This window comes from Drosophila novamexicana, unplaced genomic scaffold (genome assembly GCF_003285875.2).
Source record: "Drosophila novamexicana strain 15010-1031.04,08,12 unplaced genomic scaffold, DnovRS2.1 tig00001711-arrow-arrow-pilon, whole genome shotgun sequence".
NCBI classification, from domain to species: Eukaryota; Metazoa; Arthropoda; class Insecta; order Diptera; family Drosophilidae; genus Drosophila; species Drosophila novamexicana.
Window position 1 is genome coordinate 319,960 of NW_020824880.1, and position 22,320 is coordinate 342,279.

A 22,320-nucleotide genomic window follows, 5' to 3' on the forward strand; every position below is an offset into this window, starting at 1 on the left:
AGCTGCTGTCAGATTTAGAAATACTTAATTAATAAAGTTCCATTTCAATTCTCAGACGAAATCAATAACTTAATAAATTGCTTAATAAAATGCGCGCACAAACGCAACGGGTGGTGTTCGCTGTGGACTTTGCTTTTACTCAATGAAGCTCTGTTGACACTTAAATGAAAATCTCCATCAGTTATTCAGCCCAACATCGATGAAGATAATGCAAAAGATATATGGAGATGAACGCACGATGAAATGATGGTAAATCTCAAGACTGTTTGATCAATTCCACAAGCTGAACTCAACCAAATAGTTGGCAAAGTTCTTTTCCATGCACTTTTCAAAGCAGAATTTGTCTGTAATTCACAAGTGGTTCTAGAATTCGGTTACTCATAGCGAAGGTTGGTATATTGTGGAGTGCAATTTCAAGGCAGACAGAGAAAGAGAGAGATCAGGGACGATTTACCTTATTCATGGCCACCTATTTCCCAGTTATTCTCGCAAGCTGGAAGGCACAGCTTGAATTTTACTCTTTGCAAAGGCAACTAAGATTTATTTTGAGCTGATAAATATCAGAATGAGTTTATCGATAATTGTGCTGTGCCTTGGCAACAGCAGCATTTTAACAGCTGGGATTTGACATATTCATTAAAGTGACTGGGAAAAATTAATTTCTAGCAAGGAATTAAATTCACCTGTGAAAACTATTCGCGCAATGATTAATTACGATGTTCAAAATGGTCTGAGCAAAAGTGCATCAATCATCTGGCTTTGACTTTTAGCGATGAAGCTACAGTGAAACACAGTTACGACGATTTCAATTGCACTCCAAAGACGGGCCACGAAACGATTCATCAACTACGTCAGTTGCCAGCACTTGCTGTGAGAAAAAAACGGTGAGCATTTGATATTTGAATAACTGCTTATTTGACAGGCGCCCACCAAAATAGGTTCAAACTAGTGCAAGCTTGGTCAAATGCTGTTTATAATTCGCAATTGGTTCAAGCGTGCGCTTGTACAAATGCGTTGAATGAGATTTGTCGGAGGTCGCTCAGGCGAAACACTTCTCGAACACGTGCTGAAACCTTTAAGCCATTTGCAGCATTGGCGAGTGTTTTGTATCGCTCTCAGCGGGCAGCTTGATATCAATTGAGGCAACTGTAAATGGCATTAATGCAGCCAGTTGCGGCAGCAGGCCGGCCGCAATGTGACAAGCGGATTATGCAATCATATGCTCAGATAGATGGTAGAGATAGCATAGATCCATCAATTGGTTGCTGCTTGCAGCCCGGAAAAGTCAATCTGGGAGACTGGGAAAAAGACGACGGCCAGCCCGCAAGAACTTGGGAGGGAGGCAAATGCAAATGCAAATGAAACGGGGGCCAACAATTTGCCACATTGATATTTAAATATGCCGTTGCATTGATCATCAAATTACTCGCACAAACACTCGCAGAGCATTTAAAATTATATTAACATGGGAGAGGCACATTCAATGCATAGTCGAAGTTGAAATACCCTTGCTGAGCACAAAAAGTGTATCCAGTAAAAACTGAAACTGAAATTTAAAGTAAAAATTGAGCATTGAATATGGCTCATCAAAATAATAATAAAACATTCTCAGAATTTATAAGTCGAGTCAGTTTTTATTGCCAACTTATATTAATGGAAAAATAAACTGTATGAAAAGATGAACTTGGAAAAAGAATAGAATATAATATGAAATGGAAAATGATTTGATTGTGCACTTTATGAAACAAGGCAAGTTTTAACCGAACTCTCTGCTATATGATATCGCAGCAAAAAGAAGCACTTCCACCAAGTCTCATTAACATAGCTTAACTACGAGTCCAGTTCGCAGAGAATTAGTAGTTTGATCTAGGGTTAGTCATCATTTTAATTAAAACTTGTTCTGCCGATTAACTGACAGACACAAAGCTGGGAAGCTGATTTTGTTGCTGTGCTAATCTTATTCCATGTAAGTGCACGCTACGCAGGGATTTTGAGATCCGCCCATCCGATATTATCGGATATTATCGGACTTTTACAACTTATGAAAAATCGCTGGCAAATGGGCATCAAGAGCATCGAATCGGGCTAAGCTGCAAGTGGAACTCACATGGGCTCATGTGTTACATAGTTGCTGACAATTTAAATATAGCATATATGTAGGGTATTTGAATATGTTAGAGAACTGCTGCGACTGTTGCTATTCTGCTGAAGCTGGAGCTGTTGCTGTTGCTGGTGCAGCTGATGTATTTGCAATACTTGGCCATGTCGTGTCATGTCATGTCGTGTCCGCTCTTGACACTCATTAGCCGGACTCGAAGAGTCCCATTCAAATGCACAAGCAATGTCTCAATGGAGCGTGGACTACATAGACTCAGAATGAGTCTATTTCTAGCTACTGACTGAACACACAGCCCCTACTCCCGCTTGTTCACAGTGCTGAGCTGCTAGCTGATCGTTTAATTGAATTAATTTTCTATAATTAAACAATTAAATCAGTAAATCAGCAAAATCAACGCTTGAGCTCTGAGTAATGGCATTTTGGCATCTCTCAGAGTTGAATCAACATTGAACCAAGTCACGAACAAATGAGTCAAAAGTCGTACACTTCGAATGCAACTCGGTTCAAAGTTTAGTCTAGTTTTTCCCTGTCTTTTCAAATTGCGAGCTGCCTTTACAGGGTTTCCATCCCTAAACTTTAGTGCTCTTTCGGTCGACGCTTGGGCCCACAAAAAAAATGTCGAATTTCGTGCCTTTCCGATTTTGACAAGATTTATATATTCATATATATTTGAATACAGATCAAAGTTTTCATTGTTAAATCAAGCAGAGTAAACAAATTTAGAAAAGTTTGGAGATTGTAGTTATTTTCCCAGGCCCAAAACAAAAAAAAAAAAAAAACACTTGTACATATATGTGTATATATATATGTTATGTATTGTTTTAGTCCAAATTCATTGTTTGTATCATGTTGGGTCTGCGACTGATGCTGAGGCTATTGCTGCTATCGTTGTTTGGAGCTCTTGCAGAAATAATAACGACAACAACAACAACAACAACAACAACAAAAAAGCCAGTTATCGAGTTGCCGGAACGCTGTAAATATCTAAAGGACGCAAAAGAGCTGATGCACCTGAGGTGCAAAGGAAATTTCCCGCTTGTGGCATATACCAAATTCCGTGATACCTTTATGAAACAGACCGATCGTATGGCTCTATTTATGCCCAACTCCATGGACTATGTGATGGTTGCCCTCAAGGAATCCGAACTGCATGACTGTGATAGCATTCGGCTGATCGAGGTCAATGAGTATATATGCTACCCAAAGGATGGCGGCAAGCGAACCGTCAAACTGAAGTCGGCACGAATGTATTGCTTTCCATTTCATATACAACTGCCCGATGATCTGATGCATGAGTGCTTGGTTCAGAAGTTTCAATCCTCTGTGTCTACGTTGCAGGCCAGCGTGCTGAGGACCAAACGCGGCATCATACACTATACGTTCGACAATGATTCAGCTGTTCAATATTTACTGCCCAAACAAATTGCCATATTTTTAACAATATTGATTCTATCAATTCTTCTATATTTCTAAATTGAAAATGCCAGGATAGAAATTCCGATCGGCGAATGACAAGCGATGATTTACCAAGTAACGAGACAGAAGCAACTAGTAGAAAACAGCGAATAGAGTAACAACAAGAAAGAAGGAAAAAAGCAAAGGCTATAAGCTGCGATTAGTAAGTGGTATCAGCCAAATAGTTATTTTAGGTGTGATTAGCCAGAAGCAAGTAGAAAGTTAAGAGTTAGAAACCGACAGATTATCCAGGGAGTTCTGAAACCAACTAGTGAAAAACAGCAAGTAATAGTCTGTGATTTCCAGCAGCGAGGTATGCGAAACAAGAAAAAGGAGCGAGTAAGCAACAGCACGTCAGAAGCAACGAGTAACAAGTTAGAAAGCGAAATCAACAGTTTAGCAGAGAGTAAGAAGGATTAACTGATGAGTGGTGATCAACGAGCAAGCAATAGCAAGCAATAAGAAACAACGAATGAGAAATAATCAGCGAAAAGAAGCACAATAAACGAGTTAAAGGCAACAAGAACACAACCTTAAACAACATGCAACGTATGACTAGCAACGGAATGTAAGCAACATGTGCGGAACGACAAGTAAGAAATAGCAAGCAACAACGAGTCGAGATCAAGGAAAACGAAGTGAAATCAACGTGTTGTAAGCTGCGAGAAAGAAGCAGGCAACGAATCAGCAATAACGAGTTGTTAGCAACGAGAACGAATACGCAGTAGTTCCCACAAGGTAGTTGCCCTTCAGGAGCTGCCATCGTCAAGTTGTCTGAAGCGACGAGTTGCAAATATCGAACTGTCATCGGTTGAGTATTGCCACCAACGTGCTACAATACTCAAATCTAAAATCTCTCTTCGTTAACCAATTAACGGTCGTAAATATTAATACGCATCTCGCAAAATGAGATCCATTGTGTGGAGTCGGGCCATAGAGATTGATCAGTCACACCAGAAACCCAAGGAATAAGCATGAACAACAAAAATTACTTAAAATCTTTCAACCGCTCCAGTCATGTCTCAGGAGATGATGGGAGTTGATGTTGTGTTAAATCGAATTTCTTTTTGTTCAGTGTTATTTTTATCCATACTCATCTGCGTGTTCAACTGCAATGTTAAATATTTATTTTATAAACATAAAAATTCATTTCGTAGCTCTCGTTTTGGCCTCCGCGCATACCACCATATCGCTAACAGCTCCGCCCCATGTGAAGACAACAATAGCAACAAAACAATGCAAAGCTCTGTTTTAATGCTTTTCCAGGGGATGGAAGGGGTTCACCTAGAGGAGTTTCTCACATCACGTTGCATTTTTGGAGCCGGTCACCTGCGTCTGGCGTGCGTATCATTTCCATCTTAAGCTCCATTTTCAATTTCCATACCCCATTCATCCGGTGCGGGCATCGAATGCTTTTCGTTCGATTAGCGGTTCGAGGCAAGGAAAAGCCTTGGCGCGTGCATTGCCCTAAAGGGGCCCTAGGGGGATCAACCAGAGTCACGGGGCGCAAAGCAAGGTATTTTAAACTCTATTTGAATGCAAGCGTCGAGATGTTGACACATCAGTTTGCCACAATTTGCATGCTGCAAATGCACAAATGCCGTTGCGTGGCCTCGCGAAGTGGTTGAAAAACAATAGAAAATCGTTTGCACTTCATTTGAAATGAAAAATTCGTTTTTAATGTTTATCGATCATTTTTGTGATACGTCTATCGATAATTGTACCGATACATATATCGATTAGTTGATCGATGTATTAAATCGATAATAGTTTTCATATGTTTAATCGATAATAATATCGATATGTTTATTGATAATGTCAGCGACAATCTAATCGATAATTCGAGCGATAATCCAATCGTGATTTCGATCGATCAAGTAATCGATAGGTTTATCGATACTATCAATAGGCTACTCAAGTCAACTACTCCATTATAACATTTGTTTTGTTTCGCTTTTCGACTTATAAAGCCCATTAGGATTGTGGTTCGGAGGTAACAAAACGATTGTCAAATAATACTGACTTAGGGAAAAACAAAGGCAAGAGCCGAAGCCTTTAACCGAACCTAAAACAGATTATCCAAAAATATTTGTGCCAGATCATAATTTTTTTAAAGGAATATATGAATTTGTTATTGCAAAGATAAAAATTTTAATTTTTTCAAAAATTAAATAAACAATAAATTTAAAATTACTTCTGAAAAAATATGTGAATTGTGAATTGAACCAAAAACCTGGGCTCTCAGATGTGGCAAGCCAGGTTCTTGATATAAAAACTTCTGGCGAGGCATTGGTTTGAACCAGCGAATATTTTTGGTTGGTTTTGTCGACTTGAGGAAAACTATATTTAACAGCATGTTAACAGGAACTTTGACAGAAGCTAAGCTTGAATGCGAATGTGTTGCAGCTGACATGCATTTATTTTGTTCACAGGGCAAATGGCCAATGCACCACTGTGGCTAATGTTGTGGACAAGACGGACAGCACCCACAATTGAGCAAGTTGCAATATATTTTCTTCGTCTCCCTCTTGTTCTTGTTATTTGCATTCTCAGTTGTCAATTGTTGCTGCTGCTGCTGGAGGCGCATTTCAATTTCAAACGCTTTTCAATTTCAATTTGGCCGCCCGCTGGCGTTTGTCACGTGTACGCCGCAATCGTTCGGGTTGTGTGTGTTGGTGTGTGTGTGTGTGTGTAGCTATCCGGCGTAACTGGCACAGTTGAGTTCAATCGAATGCCACACAGCAGGTGACGCAGCGGCGATGCTGATCATTTGGCCAGTTGTTGGTCAAGTAATTGCGCAAAAGCCAAATGCAAACGAATTGCCAAGCCATTTGCATAAATTTCACTTGCATGGAAGGCCGCACAGGGAAAACACACGGAGCACACTCACACACACACAACGCACACTTAACACTCGGCTTCTCGCATGCGTAATGCTTGCCACTTGCCACATGCCACATGCTAGTTGCCACTTGCAGCAGCAGCAGCAGCAGCAGCGGCAGCAACTTGTGGCTGCTGCCTCGTGGTGCTTGGGTTAGTCGTCATAAACATAAACAATGATTAGGCGGCTGCCGCTGTTGCGTTTGATGGCCCATTAAAACGGTTTCCAGGCTGCCAACTTCCAGTGCCAGTCCAAGCTCGAGTCCAGAAGCAGCTGTGGCTGATCAAACTAATCCGATCACTGACTGCCAATTGTGTTATCATTTAATTAGTCGGATTAAAACACAAATGCACAAATGCACCACTGCGCAAATGCCATTCAATTAGAGCTCTTAACTGCACTAGGCCTGACTCTTCAATCTTGTATTCCAAGTTAAACCAAGTTCAAGCATAATAATTATTACAATATCTTATCAATTTGCAGACAAGTACAAATTGACTTCAAATATGCTAGCTGATGCTCTTAAAGGTCCTGAGTTCTTTGGAATCCAATATTGCCTAATCTCAACTAGAACTGAAAACGAACTCAAGTAAATCCCAACGGATTCTCTGGCTGATATACTAAAACAAGTTGATATGACATTTGCAGCTATAATTTTGTTTATAATTAATTTAATTTTTTTAAAAACTTTGCTATTCTTGAAGGCTATTCATTTCATATATCATATATCATATATATCATATCATATCATATCATATCATATCATATCATATATCATATCATATAATATCATATCATATCATATCATATCATATCATATCATATCATATCATATCATATCATATTAGATCTACAGGAAAGCGCATAACAAATTTGCCAGCTCTACTACTTAAACAGCCCGAGTTCCTTGAGGCTGCTTTCAATTGGATTTGGCAACTGATTTTATTAGAATTCAAATACGCAGCTCATTATGTTGCATTCTTTTTGAAATTCAAATTCAAGTAGCTGACTAATAGTGGGTAAGGTGGAAGATATGTGGGGTAGCATGGAGTCAGAGAATATTAATTACGCGTAGTACCTGAACTAAATGTAAAACGTGCTGGAAAGCTGCTATCGGCTCCATCGAAGGCCCAATATCGTCGCGACAGATTATCGAGAGTTGGGTTCATAATTAAAACAATTTTTTTTTTGGTTTTTTTTTTTTGTGGGGCCCCTAAGGGGCACTTCTTGGTCGCCGAGGTCGAAGCAGATGAAAAACAAATCATGTCCGAGATCAACTAAAACAATAAGCGCCAATAAGCAGACAAAGCAAATGTGCAGTTAGCTTAACGGTGAAGCGTAAAGAAAAACATAAATAAAATACCTATAACTAAAAAATAAATACAAAAACAAAAAAGGCCGACACATATCAAAAAGAAGAAGCAGCAGCAGCAGCAGCAGCAGTCGGTTCTGTAAAGCCCCGCGACCCGCTCGTCTGACATATGAACTCTGGGCCAAAACTTCTTTTGGTCTTTATAAATTTTATTTTATTTTGAACTTTTTTTCTTCTGCTTCTTCTATAAACTTAAAGTACCGTACGACATTGATAAAGACGCAGACGACAGGTGAATTTCTCTCTCACTCGCGCTCACTCTAGCTCTCGCGCTGTCTCTGTCTTTTGTTGTTAACAAAATATATTTGTAACAATACAATTTTCGAATGTCTGGCGGCTTTTGTTCGGCCTTCTTTTTTTTTTTTTGTTTTTGTTTTGGGGCGGCAATCTGTTCGTTGACATTTGTCAAGATGAAGAAAACAAAACCGAGCTGAGAAAAAAGCTACCAATTTGAAGCGTCTGAGCAAGTCATCCCCCATTTCCAATCGATTCGTTGGGGTATTACATTTTGCGCTGTGACTTAAAGCTATTTAAAGCGATTTTTGCCAAATATATTTAGAAACATCTTAAGTATTATTCATCATTATGAGCCCCACCAGCCCGATTATTGTCAACTCTATCATAATCTTCATACATTATTATTTGGGCTTTGTATTGTTTAAACGTTATGCCCGTTCGATTGTTTCCCCATTTTTGTGAATTATATCATCGAAGACTCCACAAAAAAAGAGCCTTAAAATGAAGGGCAAAGCAGATTACATTTTGAAATTGATTTCATTATTGGCATTTTGCAAAACAAAACACAAAATATGCTTTTGATGGCTATTTTTGGATCTTTGTCTTAGGCCTGAACAACTTTCGTATGCAAATCTCCTCAGCCGATGGAACAGACAGCTCTGCTTCTTGTTCTTTCTCGAAAAAGCATTCCCAATCATTGTTTCGGAGTGCTGCATAACAAGTGACTCGAAAAAAATAATGTAAAGAATAAAGAAGTTGAAGAGTATTATGATTGTCTGTGCTTCCCCAGTTAAGCCTAAGTCGCTTTAAGCAGCTTGAATCGAACTTCTAGTGGATTCTTCGGTAAAGTGAGAACATCTTATAATCTAGCTAAGTTAGACCCTAAAGTCATTCAGATTAGTGTAAATGCAAACAACCAGAGGAAAGCATTAACTATCGCACTTAGTTTGGAGATAATCTTGATCCATGTACATTTGTCGGAGCACGTCGATATCAGAAATACCAAAGGCTAACAACTGGAAATTTGTAATATATATTTTATAATATTATATATATATATATCGATATGTAGTCACATAACCAAAATATCGATAAAAATCGTTTTGAAAACAAGTTTTTTTTTCAGCATAACTCGAAGATTCTAAGAGACATTACCAAACTTGGCTTGTAAGTTATTGTACAGCATTACATATATTTAACAAATATTTCACTTTTGAATATCCCTTCAAAAATAAAAGAATTAATACATTTTATAGGTAGAGCCTTGGACTTTGGTATATACACATTTTTGTCTGCCATAAACAATCCCTGAAGCTATGATAAAGATCGGACTGTAAATACCGAAGTTAGTCGAGAATCCATTTACCCTATAGAAGGAAGAAAACGCACAGCTGATGCGTGCATGTGTGTGTGCGTGTGTGTGCATGTGCGCGTATGTAATAGTGCGCATGACCTGGACGTTGTCTCTAGGGCATCTGCTTCAGACACTTCCAGCTGCAGCACTCGCATTCAATCCCATTGTAATATGTAGCTCAAGTCTGTCTGCAAGGGTATTCAAAGCGCGGTGCTACCCTGCGATATTTGTATTTAAATGTTGTATTTAGTTTTCAGTTAGTTGATTTTGTTGTGTTTGATCTGTTGAAATATGGCAATGATGAGCGATTGATTAGCTGATTGGCTTTGTGTGTTGTGTCTTGGTTTTGGCATTCGCATGGCTGCAACATTTTAGACGTGCAGCATGCAGCATGCAGCATGCAACACATGGCCTAACAGCCGTCTGTCAATATGTGGCGCGTGGCAGCCGCTGGCTAGCTGATGGCTGACGGCTGTCGGCTGCTTCTTCTTCGTCTTATATTTCTTGCTCTTGTTGCCGCTTTTAGCCGGTTGGACTTGACTCAATTCGTCATTTAAATGATGCCGCAGCCATTGGCAGCACTTAGCGCAACATCAGCTCAAATTGCAATAGCAGCAGCTTGCAGCACAAGGAGGCTTCTTGCAGCAGGCGTGGAACGTGCCAAGCCAAATTAATTGCTTCGTTAGATGGGCAGGCAATGTGTGGCAGTAGCTGTGGCAGTGGCATTGGCAGCGCCAGCTGTGGCATTAACTGTGGCAGTGGTTGAACAACTTTGGCTATTTCTTATACTTCCGCCAAGCGCCGTGTGGGGACTGCCCAACAGCGATTGACAAATTTCCAAATGCCATTAAGAAGGCGTTGCATGCAACATTTGCCTGCCCCAGCTGCAGTTCATCTTTTGTGTCCGTTGCCGGACCGGGCCGAGACCGAGGCCGTGGCCAAAACAGGTGGCCACCAAAACCGGGCTACCAGGCTAGTCGGCCTGCCACTGGACTAGCTGCCCGGCTGCCACTTGCAGCACCGCTGGCGTTTGCAATTACGCGGCGTTGCCACTAAATCACAAAATGCTCGCAAATATTTCATTTGTTTGCAAATTTTTTGACAATCAACTCGCGCAACTTTGCAAAATGCTCCGTTTATAACTTTATCATTTGAACCGGCTCGCCTTGATAAGCATCGGCAGCAATCCGTGGCAATCTGCCACATGCCACAGCAGCCGCAGCAGCCGCAGCCTCCTTGCCGGCATTCCACTCGTCTGCGCCTCGTTATTGCTTGCTTAATTAATCATGCAGCTGGTGCTGCTAATAAGCAGCCCCGCAGCCCCCCTCTGGCGATCGCCCACAGGTACAAGAGGAGCTCACAGATACGCGCTGTCTGAGATATACACAATCTTAACGCTTAGATAGACGCTTCACCGGCCACGCCCCTCAGCGCTTGATTTGAGCTTTCCCAAATTGCAATCAAGCTACTTATAGAAAGGGGCGGGGCGTATTGTTACAAACGCCTTTGCCCCCGCTGCTGCTGCAGCTGCGGCTTCCACGTAAACTCCTCTGAGTTGTTGCAGCATTTATTGTACTGCGAACCTCACCCACATAAATAACTAGGCGAGGGGGGGGGGGGGGGGAGGTGTAGAAATAGAAACGAAATAACCTTTAGAAAAACCTCTGCCATTATCTGAAAATCTGAAATCTCTGAACGAGCATGTTATTTAGCATCGACTTCCATATAATAACTATAATTCAAGATACAATCAATTTAAGAAGAAGCACAGGAATATTGTCTGTGGGGTACATACGCATGAATTATCTGGCTTTGTACGGGGTAGGCATTTTCTTTAAATTCCAATTGGGTTTAATTCTTTCTTTAAAATATCGCTGCTGCATTTATTTATTCCGACGCCCATTTCTCGCTACAAATCCTATGAGAACAACATAATATATTATACCAAAACACCTGATCCCGTTCTCAAGCTAAGAAAAGTCCTCTGCCAGGCTTAAATAAGCAAAGATATATCAACAAGTTCTAATAAGAACAGCGCATTTATCTCTCTACACGCAAGCATGCCATAACATAAGGCACTGTAAATCACTGTAAACTTTAACAGCTGCCTAACATCAGGTTAACATAAAAATGTTAATGTACAATTTTGGCTTGATTTACAATCAATTTGAAAACACTAAAGCTTTGCCCATGCATTCTTATTCTACTTATGCGCCTATTATGCAACTCGCTGGCGTAAAACTGTGCGAGAGTGAGAGAACGAACGAGGGAGAGAGAGAGAGAGAGAGAGAGAGAGAGAGAGAGAGAGAGAGAGAGAGCGAGAGAGTGAAAAATACGCTAAATAATGTGTAAATAAAGTGCTCGAGCTAAGCAGCAGACAGTAAAAATCACAACAATAACGAGTGTTTACCTGGCTGCGAGTAGCTGTAACGTGAGTAAAATACACACACACACACACACACACACATAAAGACACACACATACGCGCTCATACAGGTGGCAACTCTTGACGCATAGACGTCACTTTATTACGCCATCGACGGCGGAGAGCCCAAGTTGAAGCAACCGAAATGCAATTACCCAAATACAAGAGACAAGACCAGCCCCAAATCCAAGCCGACACCTGCCCCAAGAGCAGCTCTCTCCCAAGCTGAGCATAAGTTGGAAGACACAAACGGGGCAGCGGGCAGGCGTGTGAGGCTAGAACCACGTCGTGTTAATTGTCATAAAACGAAACGACGCATTCAGAACTTTTATTTGGTTTTTTTTATATATTTTTTAAAGCTAATCGAAGCCACAGTCAGCGTCGACTTTGTGGCATAGTTAAAGAAGAGTGTGTGTGTGTGTGTGTGTGTGTGGGGGATAGAGAACGGGGAGGAGGGGCACATGTTTGGCATGTTCGTTTTCTATGCGTTGTCACATTCCTTGCAAATACCACCCCACCCATGCCCCCCGCTGAGTGCGCAGTTTATGGCAACATTATGCTAATAGCCAATTGTTTTTTTTTTCGCGCCTGGCAACCAAGAAAAAGTACAAAAAATATATAAAAATAAACAAATATAAAAACGAAAAAAAAAAACAAAAAATGATTGTACAACATTTACAGTTGAACGCGAGGCGTGACAGGCTGTGGGCCTGGGGAGGGGCACAAGGGGTTTTGGTTGGGGAAACGCTTCATTCAATTGAATTCAAAACAATTTCAAATTCTCAATATGGACACGCACATTTGATTAGCATATGACAATAGCTACAGGTATATAACGATAGATAGATTAGTAGATAGATGAGTAGTTAGATAGTTCGTTAGATGGATGGCAAGGTAGACAGAGGGGAAGGTAGATGGAGGGGAAGGTAGATGGAGGGGTTGGCTGATCGATTCGATTAATGGTGGACATTACGTGTTGTTCCGGCCATTGTCTGCGCTGTCTGCGCCATTCACTTGACCCAATTGATTTTGCAAATATTATTGTTGTTCAGCTTTTTGGAACCGCGTGTCGGACGTGAAGATGGGGAAGTTTTTTTTTTTTGTGCGGCTTGCTTGTTATTGTGAAATTGACCAAATGCGCAGAATAGGCGTAAGAGATTTTTTTTATTTATTTTCCATAGCAAATTATAAGAAATTCAGCGGCGTTGCCCGTTTCAATTCCTTTGTTAACTCCTAACGCTAGCCCCCATTTACCATCCCTCGCCCCAATGAATGATCATGATCATTAGATCTTATCCTGGTTATTAACAGGCATTCCTGTGCTGTCGCTTTAATTTGTTTTCATTGCTTTTTCTATGTAAGCAGCAAATTATAGCAACATATTTAAAGATTGAAAGTTTCTGCTGCATTTGAACCGGCGACCTTCCGCTTGTCTGTAATAAGCTTAAGTTACGTTGCCTTCGCAAAGCACACTTATTTGTCTGCGCTCTTAATCATGTTTTTCATACAAACAACTTGAAGGGAATATTTCAGTATAAATTTCAGCTTCCTTACGGCTTGGGCTCTGCTTTGATCACAATTCAGTCAGGGAATCAATCAGACTCTTTTTTATGCAAACAGATAGGGAATAAGAGGCCAAAAAAAAGGCATTCCAAACGTGTTCAGTTAATTATAAACATCGCATGTTCATTTTACGTTGATTTTTAAAACCCACAAAAGAAAGAGAATCTTTTATCACATAAAGCTGGCCATACTAAAGGAATCTCAAAGGCATATTGACGGGCCTCGTGATGTCATGATAAAGCCGCAATGCAAATTTTGTGTGGAGCAGGCGCAACAAAAAGCTACAAAATAACCAAAGCAAGAAGCAGACAGAGAAGCAGCAAAAGCAACAGCATTGATAAAGGCAACAAAAAAGAAGCATTTAACGCAAATTCCAAAAAGGAAAATGAAGCTGGGCAGCAAGAAGAAAAAATAAGAACAAAAAAGGAGAAAAAAAAAACTGAAAACTGGTTTCTCCCTTTTCCTTTTCAAATACAGTTGCTTTCCGAGAACGCCAAGAGAGAAGCGGCCGAAGGCGAGAGAGATGGCGACCGGGCGGGATTATGGGGTATATACAGCAAAGCTGTGGCTCCTCGAAAGAGGCAACATTTGCCGCATGCCACAGAAGAAGAAGCAACCCCCCCCCCTCACCTCCTTGCCCATATTCCCCAACAAAAGAGCAAAGGGCGCAGCAGGGAGAAGCGAGCAGACGCAGCACGCCAGACAAACGATTGCGTTTTTCTGTTGCTTTTTGTTTGCCTGGGCAAAGTTTCGGTTTTTAGGGCGTGTTTGAAAATATTTGAAAATTGCATTTGCTGTGCGAGGTGAAGTTGCAGAAGATTTGCTGTTGGTGTTGATGCCATTTCTAATTTCGCTGATTTATGGCCCCAGCAGCAGCTAAAGGAGAAGAAGAAGCAGAACAGACAGAGCACTTCCAGACTGTCTGGGGTTTGGCTCCAGCTCTGAGTCACATGACCTGCCTGAACTTGCCTTAATGGCTTTTCATTATTCTGTCTCACTCTCTCTCTCTCTCTCTCTTTCTCTTTGTCTCTCTTGGACTATAAAATATGATCTTGACTTTGTCTAACACCTCTGCACATACCCCTGATCCCCCATCGCCAACCTCTGGCTTTATATGCAACTTTATTAAAATGCAATTCACGATTTTTGTTCGATTTGTTTGCTTTTTAACAACGACAACAAAAAACATTAACAACTTATGACCAAATCTCTTCGTTTTCGTTTGAAGTACAGTTATTTATATATGAATATACATATACACATGAATATATGCACGCTCACACACACATATGTAGGAGTCATGTGTACTTATGATAATTCTGCCATATTTCAATTTGTTGGCAGACTCTGACGCATCTGTGGTTTCTTTTAAGCCTTATTTTTTTACGGTTTGTTCTTTGGCGGCTTTTGGTTCTTTTCTTTACTTTTAAAAAATTAAAATATTTCTGTTTGCACGCAAAATTGAGCAAATATTGACAGCGAAGCAAGAAAACAGCCAAAAATAAATAAACAATATCATGGGGAACTGAAATCGATTCAGACCAGAAAAATCCAAACAAATAAACATCTATAATATAGATATACAGATATCTAGAAATCTATATATATATATATATAGATATAGATATGGATATAGATCTTTTCCAACACTTCACTCCACTGTGGAAGATTACATTTTACACAAATCCATTATACTCGCCATATGCAATTGGTTTGATTGATTGGGTTACTAGTGAATGAGATAAATGCGAGTTAATTGTGATATCCAGAGATTATAAAGTGCCAGCACTTACGGAGATGATGCGCTAGAATTCCTCAAGAGCCACCAACCGAGATGAATGATGAGCGCGACGCGAGCCAAGTTGTCATTCACAATCGGGCTATTCACACCGTTTGCTAGGAGGCAAATCGCTGCGGCAGGCAGCAGTCAGCAGGCAGCACGTGGCTGGCGGCAGCCGGGGTTGCCGGGTAATTATGCGAGTTGAGAAATGATGGCAACCCGGTAGCAGCCACGCACAAATAACTCGCAACCGCTCAGCATTAATTGCATTCGCATTTGCCTGACCAATTAATCTGCAAGTTAATCGTATTTATTAATGCTGCCGCTGCCGCTACCGCTGCTTCTGCCGCTGCTCGCTGACGTCGACGTCGACGGCGACGGTGTCGACGAGGACGAGGACGAGACAGCTGCCGAGTTGGTTGATCATAAATTGAGCAACTGCAGTATCAAATCAGCGCATTAAGCCGATCTAATTGCGATGGGCAGGCGGTAATGCGTGATTGCAGCTAGCGAAAACATCAAAGATAATCGACATAAAGATACCCTGTAATCTTAAATTCATTTAAGACGATGTGCCAAACTTCAAACTTGTAAAAATTAAACACACACATTTTCGAAATTCCACCCGCAATGGTGGAAAATTCGTGTAAAACAACTTTGTTGTTTACCATTTGAATTCAAAGAGTTTTGTCAAAATTCAGTGCAGACTTGTATCACGCCTTTTGTTAAATCCACCTTACCTTTACCTAATCGGACCTAACCGATCAGCATAACACATATTTACAAAGGTCTGCTTTAAAAAAAAATAAGTTCACTTATTTAACTTTTAACTTTAACTCTTTCATCCGATTGTTTGCAAACTCATTTTCAAACATATTCGTAAAACATAATTATTAAATAATTCGCAAATTTCAGCAGCAAAGCAAAGTTGTTAAGTGGAACCGACGCTGGAGTTGCCCATATGGTAATAAGAAACTACATGGAAAGTTTCACAACTGAAGCTCACCTAGTTCCTGAGTTCACATAGTTCCATGAGAGACTTGGCTATCTAAGCGACGCCTCTGCCAGCCATTACACACTTTGGCGCAAGCTAACAAAACGACAGTGATTACAGGGTATCAAAAGCAATCAAAGCCTGCATCTTAAATCCACACAACAGCTGAACCACGAAATCAAGAACAGCAGAAAGCGAAAAGGGGCAGCAAGCGTCGCCCCAACCATAATACTAATAAAAAAAGAAGCTCGGGAACAGGCAAACCCAATGCCTTACATAGAGTTTGGCAAAGAGTTCTGTTAGTCGACTCCAGCAGCAGCAGCAGCAGCAGCAGCAGCAGAAGAAGATCCAAGGAAGAATCGAGGAAGGCCATAGCCGAAGCCAAAAACCGACGAACATCTGCGGCAAACGAACTTCAAAAAAAGAGAGAAGGCAGGAGAGAGAGAGAGAGATAGGGAGAGAGATAGGGAGAGAGAGATGAAACATAATAATAATAAATAAGGAATCACAGTTGGGCCACAGACAACAGGATCAGGTAATTCCGGTTTACACTTCTTTTTATTATTATTATAATTTCTGTTCTTCGTTCTGAGCTCTTCTTTTTTTTTCTTTATACTCTTTTTCATTTTTTCTGGACAGCAGCGCCTCCTGTTCGTATTACCCGCTGTCCAGGCTTACTTTAAAGGGTATATCGCGTGTTGGGCTTTGATAAGATTCATCTTACAGCCCGAAAAAAAAACCCAAATGCTCTCTTAAAATGTTTCGATCTTAATACTCTGCGAGTTTGTATACAGGGCGTATTGGTTTTGTGGAGTGTCCGTTGGACTGCCTGCCATAATGCAACTAAAAAATTGAGAGTTTTCGACTTTGATTAAAGAGCATAACCCAAAAAGATGTCATCCTTTGATTCTGCCAATTTACTTATGTTCCTGCAGTTACAGTTTGAAAGTCACAGTTTTAGGGCTACAACAGTTTTAGAATTACAAAACCTTTTATAAGGTGGACTACTTTTTAGCTGTTGTGAACAAACTAGTCGAAGATTCGAATTGAGGTTCAACGCAACTTCCCTTGCCTTTCGGTTCGGTTCGGTTCGGTTTGCAGCCCTGTTTGTGATTTTTGTGTAAAGAGTATTGCGTAGTCGTGCAGCTTGCTTAATTGCTTTTTTTTCTATAAATGTTTTCCCAAGATTAATTTAATTGTTGCCTAGAAATAGAGCATCTATGTATGAGTCAAGTGTTGCACTTCCTTTACTTGATTATTATTGTTTATTTATCTTTTTTTTTTTTTTTTTCAATCAACTTCAGGCGAAGAAGCTTCTAATGCCCGGACCAACTGGCCCAGAGAAACAGGAATTTTGTGCTCAGAAGGCACCGAGAGAGGCGATTGCAGCATTCCTGCACCTCCCTCCCCATCTCTCTCTCTCTCTCCCTCCCGCACCCGTTCCCGCTCTTAGCCTTGTGGCAGCGCTTGGCTAGAGGTCCATGTTTCTGTCCGTGACTTGTTTGTTTGCTGGGGCTCTGTGGCTATTTTTAAATCCCCAACTTTAGCTGCTGCTCAATCGTTGCCAGCTCGCCCACCCCCTTGTTTCTTGCTGCAAAGGATACACCGCTGGCCAAGTGGTTGGCGGCTGGCCGCCTAATGTGCGCGGCCCGTTGGGTGGAACATTCCGAACAGGTTTTTGGTCATTGCCATCGCCAGAAGAAGATCTAACAGGCGGCTGCTGCAACCGCGACCGCGACCGTGACTGCGACTGCGACTGCGACTCGCCGCTGGATTGCTGGATTATTGATTGCTCTGGGTCTCTGGGCGAACTTGTGCGGCTTAGAACCGCTCGCTCCCTCTCTCTGTGTTTCTCCTGCTCTTCTGGTTATGCACCCCCAGCGAAATAGTTGAGAGACATTTGCATTTGTCGCCTTGCTCAAGTACACATCGGAGTCTCCAGTGGTAAGTCAGGAGTTGAAGAATCGAAAAGCTAGGAATCAGCACTTGAGAGTTGGGGCCTTGGCGCAGTCACAAGTCGAAAGTCGAAAGTCCAAAAGTCTAGAAGTGAAGCAGTTGGAAGACAGCCAGCTGACAGTCTAGAGTGGAGTAGTTGAAGGCTGGGAACTAACTGTTGGCTTCAAGTGCGAGGTGTTTGTAGTCGGGCGTTAGCAAGTCAAGGAATCATCAGCAGAGAGTTCAAAGTCAAGGAATTGGTAGTCGAAAGTCATATGGAGTTTGGAGTTTGAGATTCGGCCAGCTTCATGGCCATGCGTGGTCAGGAATCACTCGAGATTTGTACATTATTTGCTCTGTACTAGTTTGACCAATGCGTTCGAGGAATTATTATTTATTGGGCCCCGCATCTGATCGCAAACTGAAAAAGGCCGCCAACTGCCTGCGGGCCAATGATGTCTTTGTTTATTGCTCCGGTTTATTTATTTTTTCTTCTCTTTTTGGCTGCCAATCGTTTCGGGCGACTGTTGCCAAGACTGCGACTCCGATTGGGACTGGCTGTGGAGGCAGGGAGAGACAGGGAGGAGAGTGCTTTGCCAAGACATCGGCCAGCTATGCTAATTAGCCATCAGACCAAGTCTTTGCTGAGCCGCAAACGTGGCCAGAGCAAAGCCGCAGCGCCTTAATTGACAGCTCTGCTTGGGCAGTTCTAATGGAAATTGTGTAGCCTCTCAGATCTGGACTGGGACTTGGACTTGGGCTTGGGAAACGGAAATCGGATAGCTGGCCAATAGCTAAAATAAATGAGCCAAATGCCATTGGCAAAAGCTGATGGCCAACAGGCAAATCTAATTAAAGCCAATATTTCGAACGCTCGTTCGCTTCCAACTTCCAGCTTCCAGCTGTTCTTGCTGTCCATTCCGCACGCCAGATGGCGCTCTTTGATCATCGCCAAATGAACCAATTGAAATAAATCTACCGCGATTGATCCACAGCTTTGAACTCCGTAACCAATTCGATCTACAGCTCAATTACTTTGTGTTTAATATACGACAGACTGCATGTCAAATTTGCTTTTGCGAGCATTTCAAACGAAAGTTGTTCAACAATATTGCTGATCAAGAATATATATATACTTTACTTTGAATATATATATATATACCATCTGCCCTTTACACACATTTACACCAAGCTACTTTACCTACTTTACTCCTTACAATGTGGGCGTAAAGTCTGAATACTTTTAGCGCAATTTTCTCTCAGATCAGAAATATAATGCTTTCTAGGGCTTATCTCGAAACCTGCGAGTCGTCAGGGATGAGGAACATGCAGGTTCGAGCCAAAATTGGCAATTCCCATAGATGGACGTAAGAAGCAGCGGAGTATCAGAAGCGCTTCAAAAACTGGGCTTGTAGGTAGAATATCTCAGTGAACCCCCAAAAATGTGCTACGGTCACTCACACCCTGCGCAAGGACGCCTGCCCCGAACTTTTTCTCCATGGCGAGCTCTTAGAGCTGCTGCGTGACCATAAATACCTAGGGATCACACTCGACAGACGACTTACGTACAAAAAACATGTCACCGAGGTAACCAACAACTTGAAAAGCAAAATCAGGCGTCTGAGCTGGCTGCTAAGCCCAAATAACAAACTCTCGCTTCGGAACAAAGTACTTGCCACTGCGTGGCGATATGGACTCCAGGTGTACGGAATTTCGCATCATCCAGGCCAAGACCTTGCAAAAAATCTCTGGAGCCGAATGGTATATTCGCACACGAGACATCGCAAAGACCCTTAAGGTTCCTATGGTAGGAGACGTTATCAACCAACAAGCAGCAAGCTACCTATTTAAAGCTCCGCAACCACCCAAACTTTCTGGCAAGGAACCTACTAAGGAGCCGAAAAGGAAGGAGAATTAAAACGACATATCCCATAGACCAGGCCAAACGCTGCCTTTAATGAAGAAAAATGAACATGTACATAAACATACACATTGTTAATATTTGAATTAAGCTATCATTAAACAAAACTCACGCTGATAAAAATTGCAAAAAAGCAAGAGTAACATTAAATTAGCTGTAAATAAAAGAATTTTAACACAAAACAAAAAGTGAAAAGTGATAAAATAAATTATTCAAAATACTTGAAATGTCAGTTAAAAATAAAATTATTTTGGCAGTACAGAAAACGCCGCAAACAAATATAAAAAAAACAAAGAAAACTTTTTTAATATCATTAAAAAATGTATCGACTTAAGACTCCGAAGAGTAAAAAGCGAGACAGCCCCAATAACGTGGGCGCCAAGTTTGAATTGAAGCGCAACTATTTTTAATTTAGAAAAATTTATATTTTATTAAAAATATATATTTAAATATTTAATATGCTTTTAAAGCCCAGCGGATTCTAAGTGATGAGGATCATGCAGGGCGAACCAACCAAAAAATCGAGGAAAATTTGACAATAAGATTACGATGAAAATAAAACGTAAAGGATTCCATTAAGAGTTGCAAAAGGGAAATACTTGTGGCAAAAGAGAATGAAAAAACAAATACAGGAAAAATGTTTTATGCCCATAAACTAATATTCTATGAAAGGAAATTATATTTTCGAACTTTTTTCTGAATTTCGTTTTCAGCTTGAGAAGAAATCTAGACGAAAAATAATCTCAACACTTAAGACTATATACGCGTCTCCAATTCCAGCAAGCGCCGTGGCCATTTAAATTACACATAATAAAAAGCTACTCTTTAAAATATAAACACAAAAACAAGGACACAACAGGACATTCATTGCCTTACAACTTTTTGTCGGTCATCAATCAATTGGAAAGCCTTTGAAAGATTTTGTATGTCAACAAGCGAGACAAGCTCGGACAACGTGGGCGCAAAGTTTGAACGCTTTAGCCCAATTGTGTTTTAAATAGAATTATTGTGAATTTAATAATAGAAACATAGAATATATAAGAAATTTAAGACAAGTTAACGTTGCTTCCCAAATCGTACCCAAAAGCTGGCGGAATCTAAGTGATGCGGATCATGCGAAGCGCGACAACCAAGATATAGACAACAAATTGACAACAAAAAAAACTTATGAACTTATATAAAAAAAAATTAAATAAAATAAATAAACGTAAATAGTATAGTTTTATGGTTGGTAAAAATTCATTGTTAAGGATTTTATTTTCTTGATATTGTCAAACATTTTCAAATACAAAATTATAAATATATGTATATATCGGTTGTCGTAGTCGTTCACCTAAAAGCTGTCACAGCTTTAGAAGTGAACAAGAAATTAAACGAAAAATGTAAATAAAAGAAGGTTAAAGAAAATAAAAAACAGTTCTGTTCCCGACGAGGTACGGAACCAGACTGAGCAGAGGAATAGGAGCCAAGCCAGCTTTGATGCTTTGGCCTAGCTGTACACACGGAAATGTTTATGCACATTTTCGTGAAACATTTCTTACAGTTTACAACACTGTTTTTATCCAGTGCTTTAAATTGGAAATATAGGTGTTGTAAAACGGAAAATGTAGCGTTTACGAACACTGCCGAGAATATAAGAAATATCTGCAGACAGTTAGTAGAAACATATTTTTGACTACAGTTGACACTCGTGCGGCTGATAATCGAATCGGATAAATGTTTAGAAAAAAGGTAATGCAGACATAAAGATAAAGTCTAGGATTCACGATTCGATTTGAGATACATAAAAGAAGAGAGACTGTGGTATTTTGGTTAGACAAGACAGCAGAATGGTAATAACTATACAAAGACAACGTAAAACTGAGAGCGAGCTGTCAATCAATCAGTCAAGCAAAAGGTTTGTCAATTGTGAGGCAAGAGTTCGATTTTGATTAAAAGGGATGGGGAAGTGCGTTACATCAGAGTCGAACCAAGGTGTTTGGATTGGGGCAAGATCAAGGTGAACACTTTAAGCCGCTTCATGATGTGTTAAAATTGCTGCAACAACAAAAACAAGGCGAACACGCCGGGCAATGACAAGCGGCATGGACGAGAATGAGAATGAGATGATAACGATGACGCTGACGCTGACGACGAAGCTGACGATGAGGATGACGATGACGATGATGCTGATGCTGAATGCACATACACCGAAGAGTCAACGTCATCGTCATCCTCCTCATAGACATTTGCTTTGACTTGAATCAAGTGCGGCGGCAGCTGCTGCGGCTGCGTTTGCGTGGAA

General features: G+C 40.8%; 1 protein-coding gene across 1 annotated transcript; it reads left to right on the top strand.

Moving 5' to 3' along the window:
* The first annotated feature begins 2,822 nt into the window (after positions 1–2,822).
* On the top strand, positions 2,823–4,707 carry LOC115768227. Its single transcript, XM_030712754.1, has one exon. The coding sequence runs from the start codon at positions 2,966–2,968 to the stop codon at positions 3,590–3,592; it is 627 nt and encodes a 208-aa protein (XP_030568614.1). The 5' UTR covers positions 2,823–2,965; the 3' UTR covers positions 3,593–4,707.
* The last annotated feature ends 17,613 nt before the right edge of the window (positions 4,708–22,320 follow it).